Source organism: Hemicordylus capensis, chromosome 13, assembly GCF_027244095.1.
Source record: "Hemicordylus capensis ecotype Gifberg chromosome 13, rHemCap1.1.pri, whole genome shotgun sequence".
NCBI lineage: Eukaryota > Metazoa > Chordata > Lepidosauria > Squamata > Cordylidae > Hemicordylus > Hemicordylus capensis.
Window position 1 is genome coordinate 10185438 of NC_069669.1, and position 12108 is coordinate 10197545.

Here is a 12108-nt window from a genome sequence, read left to right on the forward strand (position 1 = left end):
TAGCCATGCTTTAGCCTGCCATGTGCATACCTAGAATAGTTATGGCTGCTCAGCGATGAGGGAGGGACATTCTGCACATGTTCAGAGGCACTGTCATTGTGATGACCCAGCCTCCCCACCCTCTGAAGAGTTAATAGGAAGTGAACCTCTGGCTTGACTGACAGGCTGGCGACCCCCAAGTCTTGACCAATCAGTCTGTCAGGTGGGTGGGACTAGAGGGCTATTGCTGGGGTTTCTGGGAATAAGGAGGAGGAAGTCTGGAGAAGAAAAATGCTGAGCGAGCAGCAAGATGTCTGCTCCAAGATGGTGACTGCAGATTCTTGAAAGAGGATTGCAGGGGACTTGAGCTTGCCAGGAATTTTGGTGAGTTTTCAAGGGAAGGGAAGCCAACACTGTTCCCTCTAAGGCATGCACATCACACACTTTCTGATGTCCGCTCAGTTAATTTTAGATCCCTCTCAGATTGAATCGGGAAAGTCCCACTCTGAATATGTGTGCGCACACACTACCTTGATACTGCCACCCAGAACAAAACTCATTCCGCACACAGATGAAAAAAATTAGAGAGAACACTGGAAGCCAAGGCTAGAGGTTTTGGAAGTTTAGGGCAGGAGAAAGTGTTTTAGTAAGAACTGGTGTTAGAATTTCTGTTTCTTTGTGTATGTTGCTGCTGTGCATACCTCAAGATCTGTATCCCCCTGCTTGTAACTGAGTAACTAAGATTTCAAGGTGGACCGCCTAAGAAAGATCTGAGTGTTTTGAAATACACTGTAACCAAAAAGCTGAAACCTAAGGCAGTCTATTTTTGTAGCAATTCAACAAATCAGTTTCTTTTCTTTTCTAAAAAGCCTCACAGGGTGTTTGATGGAGGGCTAGGGGGAACCCCTAGTGCAAACGGCCCCAACGGGGCCACTAAAGCCAGTTACCTTGTTTTATGGTCATGGTTATCTATCCAGACAAAAAGATTCCAACTCTCTGTACCAGCTGTGGCCTCTGTGCTGAGCAAGCCAGGCCCTAACCACCCACCCTGCCAAACATACATCTTCCACCAGCTGGGAAAGGACCCATCAGGGATGTTTTGTGTCCAGAGTTGCTTAGCACTTACCCTGTAGCAGGCAATACCCACTCCCAGCCAGGTGAGACAGGTAGGTGCTTCCCGACAGGCTTGCAGGTACGTGCACTTTGCCTTGTCATACTACCAAGAGAAGAGATGGGTGCGTTACGCTCTGTACAGCGGCTCTTCGTGCCAACCTCTGGCTGTTCAGGTTCTCCAGACACACTTTCACTGGCCACCCTTCTGGACAGAACTATTCACTGACAACCTTGAGGATGGCTGTTTTTAATAGGACTTGCTAGAGGAAGGGAGCTGGAGGCGGCTTTCTTGGGGGTGTCGAACAGCCATTGGGAATCAATACTCTGGGCTAGGATGGTGTGGAATTCAGCCATTCCTTGAACCATCCAGAGGTTTATTATTACTAGTTGTTCTTTCTAGCCGGGGTTCTTCGAAATGGGCCTCCAGATGTCATTTGACTGTAACTCCCAGCATCTCCCACCATAATGGCTTTTGGCCATTGTAGTTCAATATCTGGGCCCACGTTTGAGAACCCCTGCCTTATACAGCATAATCTGCACATTTGTGCTTTATAGCCAGGATTTTCAACCAGGGGTGCATAAGCCTCTGGGGGTACTTTAAAGCCTTGTGAGGGTACATGGAATTCAGTGCCAGATTAAGGGGGAAACAGGTTGCCCATACCTTGGGCCCCTCATTGCCCCCTCCCTGTGCTAAATGTGTGGGGGAAATCTCAACACTATTTTTTTTGGCGGCGGGGGGGGGGGGACACTCTTTCTGCCTCCTCACCTCCTTCCCTTCCAGGTAGATGGATCCCAGCCGCAGGTACACGAAATGAATGTCTTTGGCGTCTGTCACAAAACTGACGGTCCGCTCATAGCAGTCCTTGGCTTCGCTGAAGTTCTCAGTCAGGAAGCAGAGATGCCCTTTCAGGGCCCAAACGTTTGGATTCTGTACCAAGAGAAGGGGAGCAAAAGGGATGCCCCCAAAATAGGATTAACTTTTGAGTATAGTAGGAGCTGTGGGCTGGGCATTGATGGATTTTTATGTGGAATGCAGGAATGCCGTGTGTGTGTGTGTGTGTGAGAGAGAGAGAGAGAACGCACACACATACATCTATCCTCTGCTGAGCAAAGAGGTAGCTTTTAAAAGTGGTGTTTCTCTTTATTGGGCAGGGGGAGAGCAACTGGCCCTATCCATCCCCAGCACAGCATCCCTCCAGTGGCTGTTGCTGGTGTCTCTCTTATGTTTCTTTTTTAGATTGTGAGCCCTTTGGGGACAGGGAGCTGTTTTATTTATATCTATGCAAACCGCCTTGGGAACTTTTGTTGAAAAGCATTATATAAATATTAATCGTATTCGTATATTATAGATACACAATGTGCGTGCACACACACACACACATGCTTAAATGTTACAGTTATGAGACAGGCTTATTTCAGTCCCTGGCTTAACATGCAGACTCAGTTCCCCCTGTCCTGTTCATTTCAGTAAGACTGTTCATGTGTAATTTAGTTCACAGGCAAGCCACTGACTGGAGTAGCCCGTCTCATGATTACAACACTTACAATCTGTATGCGTATCCTTATATCCATAAAGCACACAAATCTGAGTTACACCGTTCAGGAGACTGGCTAATACATCTATACAGACTAGACCACACCATAGCAACATGTTACCGTATTTTATGGACTATAAGACTCACTTTTTTCCTCGAAAAATATCCGCCAAAATTCAGGTGCGTCTTATATGTTTTAACAGTTTAATATGCTAAAACTCTGAAAAACTGGATTAAAATTAAGGTGCGTCTTATAGTCCGTAGCGTCTTATAGTCCGTAAAATACGGTATGTCTTTCCTTGCCAGCATTCCAAATCCACAATGCCCGCGTGGCAGCCCAGACAGATACTTGCCAAGAAGTCAATCTGGACGGCGATTTCGAGGCAGTCTTTGGCCCTGGAGTATTCCTTCTTCAGCAAGTGTGTCTTTGCCAGCGCCAAGTAGTAGTCGCAGCTGGGCCCCCCTTGAGGGCAGAGCAGTTCGTGCGCTAGTGCCCTGTGAACAAACTGAGAGGGGAAGGCCGCTGCTGGGGGTCACGTCATTCCACCTCCTCCTCCTCCTCCTCCAGCCAGCTTGGTCTGTCTTGCGAGGGGAGCATCGCAGGCAGAGAATGCACGAGGGGAGGAAAGCCACGCCGTAATTGTGCCCCTCTGCCTGTCGGCTGGTGTCACTCTAGGACAGGGGTGGGCCACCTTTGCTCTCTAGCTGCTGTTGAACTACAACAGTTAATAATACAATCAGGAGACTTTGCTGGATGTGACTCAGTTGAGTTCAAGCAATCTGCCCTCCCCACTACTAGTCTGCTGTAGACCCACTTCCCAGCCTCCAGCTTGCTCAATAAAGAGTTCCTGGCTACTGAATCAAGCGCAGCTTCAATCGGCGCCTATCCAACCCTCTGGCCTTTGGAGCCTGCAGAGTGGCCCCCTGGCTACTAAACCCACACGGAATCTTAGCTAAGGTCTCCTTCTGTCGCTGCCTCTGCCTCAGGGTGGACAGCAGCTTCGGAGCTGCTTCCATGGACTAACAGGAGGGTCAATCTGTAGCTCCTCAAAGGCTCAGTCGGAGCCAAAGGTTCAAACAGGCTAGAATTATCGGGAGTGCTTAATAAAATGCACAGATCAATCCCCTTTTAGGAACAAAGGAAGCTGCCGTATAGAGAGTCAGACCCTTGGTCCATCTAGCTCAGTGTTGTCTACACAGACTGGCAGCAGCTTCTGCAAGGTTGCAGGCAGGAGTCTCTCTCTCAGCCCTATTGTGGAGACGCTGCCAGGGAGGGAACTTGGAACCTTCTGCTCTTCCCAGAGTGGCCCCATCCCCTTTGGGGAATATCTCCCAGTGCTCACACATGTCGTCTCCCATTCCAATGCCAACCAAGGCAGACCCTGCTTAGCAAAGAGGACCACTGAGGCTTGCTACCACAAGACCAGCTCAATAAATACCTCAAGCTTGGTATTTATTTTAAAGCTATCTCCTTTTGACTTTTGATTTTGAAGCTGTCTCCAATCCCGATAAATTTGCAACACCAGAGGGATGTAGCCCAGTGACAGAGCATCTGCTTGGCAAGCAGGAGGACCCAGGTTCAATCCCTGGCAGAATCAAGCAGGGCTGGGAAATACCTCCCGGAAACCTTGGAGAGCTGCTTCCGGTCCGTGTAGACAACACTGAGCTAGACAGACCAAGGGCCTGACTCGGTAGATGGCAGTTCTCTATGTTCCTATGTACCATTCTGCAAGCACTTGTATTTCTCAGCGGCATCTGCACTCACCTGGAAGGCATTGACCCCCATCAGGAAGCTTATCGTCTCCATGAAGATAGTGATGGTGGGCTGTGAGGCAGATGAGCTGGCGTCTAGATCAAAGGTGACCCCACCAACTTTTGAGACGTCTGAAAAAAAGTGGAGACACATCAAGGCATTTGAGGGCCCTTTTCAGCTGTTCAGTTTCCTGGATCCTCAGTGCTTCCGCTCATTACATCTATGGAAACATTTGTTTTTCTTTTAGGCAATTCTTATTCTTTAAGACGACGAGAGCATCCCCACCCTGACACGGTTAGGGGATCACCCCTATCTTTGCCCTAAGTTAGGCAAAGAAGAATCTGCTCAAGTGAGGGCTCTCTTGAGGGGAGAGCAAGTGGCCCCATTCAGCCCAGCCCAGCACCCCTTCCAGGGGCTCTTATTGGTGTCTCCTTTGTGTACCGTTTTAGAGACTGTTCGCCCTTTTGAGATTGGGAACCCTCTTCTCATTCCTGTTGCCATGCAAACTGTATGGAGAACATTTTGGTTGAAAAGCAGTACACTGATGTTCTTAATGGTCATCAGTGGCTGACATCCAGACTAAGTTACTCAATAGTACTACTCAGGAGTTACTCTAAAGGATTACTTAATCCATCCCTCAAGCTGGTACTGACATCCCAGCTGGATCATCGACTCCCCTTCTAACTGAGCAAAGAGGCCCCTTTTAATGTGGCGATTCTCTCTATTTAGCAGGGGGAGAGCAACTAGTCCTATCCATCCCCAGCACAGTGTCCCTCCAGTGGCTGTTGCTGGTGTTAACCTTATGTTTCTTTGTAGATTTTGAGCCCTTTGGGGACAGGCAACCTCCTTACTTATGCATTTCCCTACGATAACTGCTTTGAGAACTTTGGTTGAAGACCAGTATAGAAATATTCATAGTAGTAGTACTTAATTTCAATAGGATTAGGTAAACTGTGTCATTGAGTTGGTGTTGACTCCTGGCAACCACAGAGCCATGTGGTTGTCTTTGGTAGAATACAGGAGGGGTTTACCATTGCCATCTCCCACGCAGTATGAGATGATGCCTTTCAGCACCTTCCAATATCGCTGCTGCCCAATAGAGGTGTTTCCAGTGGGGATTCGAACCAGCAACCTCTGGCTTGCAAGTCAAATCATTTCCCCCCTGCACCATTAAGGTGGCTTCAATAGGATTACTCAGGAGTAATTTAGTCTGCATGTCAGCCACCATCACGATAATCCCCAGCGGGTAGACAACCCCTTATGACACGTAGCTGTAACAGGAATCCTGCAGGATCATGAGGGAGCTCTCCGAGGTCTCAGGCAGAAGTTTTCCCTTTTCAGGAGACAGAAACTGGGGTCTCTACATACAAAGCAGGGACCCTCCTGGCAGAGGTTCAATCCTCCGCTCAAAAGCTACTCACTGTCTGATGGGGTTGATGGCCTGCTGTAACCAGGTCCCTAAGCAGTTGCCTTTACCTCCACAGGGGAGAGGAAAGAAAGGAGAGGAGGAGAAGCCCTTCTTCCTGGCCTCACCTACCAGCCTTGCTACAGAGAAATATGCTAGAACTGCATCTTGCTCAAGCTGCATATCCACCAAGGATGTTGGAAGACGGCATGGTCCACCTGGCCTACTCTAACTTGCCCCAACCTCTGTGCCTGCTTCACATAACAGAGAGAGTGCTGCCTTCTTCATAACCCCCCCACCTATCACCAGGGGAGGTCCGGTTGGGGTTGCCTCCGGCTGGGTTGCTGGCAACTCATAACTAGGCCTGTTCTGGGGTTGCCCTGGGACACGTTGGGACATGCTCCCTAACAAAACCAGAGCCTCTCCTTCGCTGGATGTTTTTAGGGAAAAATCTGAAAACACACCTGTTTAATCGGGTTTTTATTTTATAGTTTTAAAGTTAGCCTTTCTCTCTATTGTAAATTGTTTTAGCTGGGTTAATTTTTTTAATTGTTATTTGGTTTTAGATTGCAAACTGCCCAGGGATTTATATGTAGAGTGGCATGGAAATGTCCCAAATAAATAAATAAATAAATGGTGCCGTCAAAAGGGATCTTGGAGGTCTTCTAGTCTGGCCCACACTAGTCAGGGCAGGAATCTGCTACGGCATCCACTGAGGAGAGGGCTGTCCTCAAGCGTGGACAAAAGCGCGCCCGGGGGGGTAGGCCTGTCCACTCATCTGACCCATTTGCCTATGCAATCCAGACCATGCATTGCCCGGCTGATGACAATATTTTGAATGGAGAACAGCTCTGCCCCCCCCAGATCACTGGCGTTCCATGGTGGTCACTTATAATGTCAGCGACACGGAAACCTGTCAGCTCTGGTAGAAGTTGACAGCCCACTTCCCGGCTTTGCCACCCCACTCTCTCACCTTTGCGGCTCATCCTGTATTTACTGGAAGCCATTGATGGCCGCTTGAGCATCTTGGGCACCGATTCTTCTTCTGGAGGATGGCTGCTTGCGATTGGCTCCGGAGCGTCCACCTGGGGTTTCAGGGAGGTGTCTGGAGCTTCCTCGGAAACTGAAGGGAAATTAGCAAATGGGTGGGTGGGTAGATGCGGGGGGAGCCTTCATCAATGTCTTGGGTTGTAGACCTTTGTTCAGCAGAAGTTAGCTGACCAAAAGAGAACTCCTCTGAAAAAGCAGATTGGCTAGGAGCCCTCTGTGAATAGCCAATAGCACGGCTCTCTCAATGCATAGCCATTGGTAATGTCCATTCCATTGGCTATTCAGAGGGCCCCTAGCTGATCAGTTTTTCCCAGAGGGGACAGGGATGCTCTTTCAGCTGGTAGGGAACAGGTGCCTGTGGGGCCCTGCATCTCACTGCTTTGCTTCCTTCTGCCACCGCTTCCTTTCCTGGCAACCGATCCCCAGCTTCCTGTTCATGTGCAACTGTTTCACCCGGGGAGCATTTCTGAGGCTTCAGGGTCTCAGGTTAACCTCAACGCTATACTGGAAATGCTGTTCGATCACCTCCGATGTGTAAGAGTAGGTTATGGGTAAGGCACTGGGTGGGGAGCCTGAAACCAGGGGTTTGGGCAACAAAACGGCCGGAGAGAGAACAACCCAGGGACCACAAAGGAACAAGAAAGGAGGAGAGGGGTTATGAAACACAGTGAAAGAATGTCATGTGAACACAGGAACATAGGAAGCTGCCTGGTACCGAGTCTAACCATTGGTCCGTTTAGTTAGGTATCGTTTACACAGACCGGAAGCGGATTCTTCAAAGTTACAGGCAGGAATCTCTCCCAGCCCTATCTGGAGATGCTGCCAGGGAGAGAACTTGGAACCATCCAGTCCTCACACATGTAGTCTCCCATCCAAATGAAAACCAGGGTGGGCCCTGCTTAGCAAAGGGGACAATTCATGCTGGCTACACAAGACCAGCTCTCCCATGCGCCTGTGGCATGGGCATCTGCAGGACTGTTTTTCCCGGGGTGCGGGCAAAGGATGCAATCCTAAACCCATTTCTCACGTGCCTGGGAGTAAGCTATTGGAGCATCCACAACAATGCCCCCCAATTCTAGAGATGGACAAATGAGAATGTTTTTTCAGAGTTCACTAATTGCCAGCTTCCTTAAGGCGGGGCCCCTGCTTACTTTGCTCTTCCCCACCAACAGTTACAGTTGGCATCCCCGAAGCAGAGGAGGATAAGCGCTTCCGCCCTTCTGTGCTGTCCAGTGGTGGTTTCTCCTTGGCGAGACGAGCCTTCTGGAGTTTGGTGGCCTCGTGGAAAGCCATCTCCACCCTGATGTCATCCTCCTGGATATCATAGAACAGGCCTGAGGGAAAAGGCAAAGGGATGGAATAAACTGCTGGGCATTCGGTAGAGCAGATGGGATGCATCAGTGTGGCAGCGTGGTCAGGAAAGTGAGGTTTCAAGGAAACGGGGGATGATAGGAATTGTAATCCAACATCATCTGGGGACTCAAGTTGGAGAACCTCTGAGGTAGGGGATTCGGACTCCAGCAACCCACCCTACTGGATGACAAGGGACCCAAGTTAAGTCATCTGGGGACCAGTGCTCCCTGTAAGAGGGATTCCCAGATGTTGTTGACTTCAACTCCCAGAATCGCCAGCTGCCATGGCCTTTGGCTGGGGATTGTGGGAGTTGTATTCAGCATCATCTGGGAATCCCTTTTAGAATGAACACCACTGGGGACCCAAGTTGGACTCCAGCTTGACACAGGGCATTGGACTGCCGCAACCAGCCCCAATGGATAATGGGAGCTGTAGTCCAACAACATCTGGGGACCCAGGTTGGAGCACCCCCGCCTTACCCTGATCCAATAGCTAGATCCCAGTGGTGGTGTTGGTGTTTGAGGGCTGTTCTGGCTTCAAAGTGCCAACGCTAGAAAGCCTGCTGTGTCCTGATTGCCAGTCTACCTTCAGCACCAGCAGAGGCCACGTCGCGGGGACAGAAGTGTGAGCAAAGCCACCCAAGCTGGGTCCAGCTGGCCCCATCATACCCAAGATCGTCCAGGCCAGGACGCTGGATGGCTCCACGCAGGTGGCATCCTCAAAGAAGACCTCGGCCTCTTCGTAGTGCTCCAGCATCACCGCCATGATCCCGCAGAGCAGGAGGCTGCGCAGACACAAGCCAAGCTTTGAGCTAGGACCGCTTGGCCAACCCAACCCCGACGATGACGTAGCCGACAAAAGCTCCCGTCACAAGGACGTTCTTAATGGGGCAACATCTGGATGAGTCGGTCGCAACTGAAAAGATCCCGGGGCCCAGACCCACAGCCCCCCTTTTGATAATGAAACTCAGTCATTCCCTCCCAAGAATAGTCACCATCTGTTCTTAAAAGTCTCTAATACAGTCCAGCAGCTATGAACGGGGGTGGTGGGGGAAAGGTGCCTCTCAAAACCAGCTGCAGGAGAGAGGGCACGCCTTTGCCTGTGGGCTTCTCAGAGGCATCTGGTGGGCCACTGTGGGAAAGCGGGACTAGATGAGCCCTGGGCCTGATCCAGCAGGGCTGTTCTTAGGTTATGTTCTTACCATGTCCAAAATGGGTTTGGCCCACGTTATGGGCCGAGAGAGGATGGTAGCAAACCATTTAAACCTGGATCTGCCCCAATCATGTAAAAAACGTTCCTCTTTTGATCATTATTAATCATACACCTCACCCCCCCAAGCATGATTACATATGGTTTTTTAAAGTCTCTAATATTAGAATTAAGTCTCTAATTTAAAGTCTCCAACATTAGAAATATTAGAATCCTAGCTGAACCTGCACAGAGCATCTGTGCGCTAGGACTTTGTTGCTCTCCTTGCCCCCCGCCCCAGCCCCTGATTAATTGCTCAGTGTCAACCACCCACTCTCAGCTCTCCCCTCCCCGCTGCTGCCCACTCACTCGCCCCATCCCTGCCGCCCGCTGCCCGCTCACGCCCTCACCCGTCCCCACCACTCGCTCGCCCCCTCCCTGCTCACTCACACGGTAGCCCCCCGCTCGCCCCCTCCCCACCGCTCGCTCATTCGCCCCTCCCTGCCACTCGCACGCCCCCTTCCTGCCTCTCCTCTTCCCTATCTGCATATGGAATCCCCACTGCCCAATCAACACGTTGCTTCTGCTCTGTTACCTCTGATTGATAACCTCTGTTACCAACGGAGGCTACCAGCAAGTTTACTAGATTGGTAACTTCTGTTACCTCCCACTGTTTGGGCGGGGCTTGCCACATACATCCTTAGCACATTATAGATAGATAGATAGATAGATAGATAGATAAGAATCAAGCACCTATGAAGGTGGAAGCGGCAAAGAACACAGAGCTCTCTCCACTGCTATCTCTCCACTGCTATCCACTATCTATCTGAACAGGCGCCTCCACTGCTGCACTTCCTTTCTGGGAGACGTCATGGAGGAGGGAGGGGGTAGATTAAATCCAGGGCTCTGAGCCATTCACTGGGGTCTCTGCCCCATGGGTCACCCACTAATGATGCCTCTGGTGCCCACACCACTCTTCTGTCATGTGAACCCCGGCATGGCACTGCAAACATCTGGAACTGGCCAGGGATCTTTCCATCCCAGCTGACTTCCCGGATCAAGTCGTACCTGTGCAGGTGCTTGGAACTCAGAGCAACAGCCTCACGGAAGCACTCCTGGGCTTTGAGGTTGTCCTCAATCAGCAGGCAGAAGGCCCCGTAATCCAGCCAGGATTGGATATCCTGGCGGTCGCGAGACAGTCTCTGGGGACAGAAGCACCATTGCAAGTGAGAGATCTCTCCGTGAATTTAGCCCAGACACGGTCGGCGCTACTCCACAGTAGGCATGGCACGCCATTGGGGACCGTGCCCAATCGGAGCTGTGCACACTCCCAATTGGCGGCCGGGTGTTTGCAAAGATCAAAGCTGGAGGGAGAGTGGTCGTGTGGGAGCTGGGTAGGACAGGCACGTCCAAGCCACAGTCTGTGCCCAGCATTTTATCGAGGCTGGGTGAAAAGCCATCCCACTCAGCTCCTGGCTCCCACCCAATCCCTCTCCCTTCCTCCTTGATCTTTGCAAACCCATGACCGCCAATCGGGAGCACGCCCAGCTCTCCTACCTTGGCTGGGCGCTCCTCTGACCTTGCTCATGGCCGTGTGAACAGCCCTCACCTCTCTAGCTGTGGAAGTTTCCGATGCCCCCGCAAAAATGCCCCTCTTCCCCATTTCGGCTGCGACGGAAGCACCAAGGTGCAAAACCCCCAAGCAGTTCAGGTGAGAACAAATCCGCCTACGTTCTGTGCGGCCGCCATCTTGGATCGGAGGGGGGCATGATGTCATCGCAGATCATGCTGCTCAGGGGTCCCTCCGGGGCACAATATCTGTACCAAATCTGGTGCCAACCGGTGCAGGCATTGCCATGTTGGCTGGGGTGGGAGGCGGGGTACTTGCCACGGGAAGCAGGCTAAACAAAAAAAAACCCTTCTACGTGTCTCCAACTGTGCCTCAAAACCTGCAGAGGACTCTTTGCTCCCTCAGCTTGAGGAGAGGAAGGGAGTTTTGTCACCTCCTGGTAGTAAGTCGACGCCAAGGTGTAGTCTCCAATCGTTTCGGCTTCGTGGGCAAAGAGCAGAAGCTGCTCGCTGGTGGTGAAGGTGGGCGGAGGAGGGCTGCGGCTCTGGTGGCTCACCACCTGCCCCAGGGCAAGAAGAAAAGGAGCGGGTTTTTAAATATATATATATATATATAATGATTTTTTGCACATGATATATTTTATAGACATCTTTCCCAGTTCCCCCTCAGCCTGACGTTTCCTCCCCAAACCACTCGAACTAGGCAGAGAGAGCCTCGTTTGGAAGGGACGTGCAGCGGCTTTGCCAGACAGCAGGCTTTACTGCCAGTTCGAAGTTGCTCCAAAATGAGACGCAAACAGTTGATTTTTTTTTTTTTTTTACTCTGGATATAGATCAGGCTACACGGCAACACGGGATGAAAAACCTGAATGGTGTGCGAAGTGCTCCCCGATCGCTCGCAGGGACTTCCGGGTAAATCTGGCCGATATGTGAACTCACCCCCTTGTTTCTGGAGGAGATGCGAGTTAAAGGCCAGTGTAGACAATACTGAGCTAGATGGACCAAGGGACTCAGTAGAAGGACTCAGTAGAAGGACTCAGTCATCATGCTCATGAGGGAGAAAAAGGGAGCATCCAGCCAGCGAAGGAAGTGCTGGCTGGAGAGAGCAAAGGGCCACCATGTGTTGGTTCCCAGTTCTGGCCACGCCCCCTGCATCGGCATGC

The 12108-nt window shown here is 50.9% G+C and overlaps 1 protein-coding gene and 1 long non-coding RNA gene across 4 annotated transcripts in view; one reads left to right on the forward strand and one right to left on the reverse strand.

The window, feature by feature from the left end:
• CFAP70 (cilia and flagella associated protein 70) overlaps window positions 1-12108 on the reverse strand; it is a 31490-nt gene that overhangs the window by 4463 nt on the left and 14919 nt on the right. For all 3 annotated transcript variants that reach the window (XM_053275766.1, XM_053275767.1, XM_053275768.1), the window contains 9 exons: window positions 11380-11505; window positions 10445-10578; window positions 8857-8972; window positions 7987-8169; window positions 6759-6908; window positions 4393-4511; window positions 2981-3133; window positions 1859-2020; window positions 1106-1195 (listed from right to left, as the gene is read on the reverse strand). In XM_053275766.1, coding sequence (XP_053131741.1) covers window positions 1106-1195; window positions 1859-2020; window positions 2981-3133; window positions 4393-4511; window positions 6759-6908; window positions 7987-8169; window positions 8857-8972; window positions 10445-10578; window positions 11380-11505 — 1233 coding nt within the window. The remainder of the gene's footprint in view (window positions 1-1105; window positions 1196-1858; window positions 2021-2980; window positions 3134-4392; window positions 4512-6758; window positions 6909-7986; window positions 8170-8856; window positions 8973-10444; window positions 10579-11379; window positions 11506-12108) is intronic.
• LOC128336347 (uncharacterized) lies at window positions 249-6435 on the forward strand. Its single transcript, XR_008311924.1, has 2 exons — window positions 249-363; window positions 5865-6435. It is a non-coding gene; the product is annotated as an uncharacterized LOC128336347 (long non-coding RNA).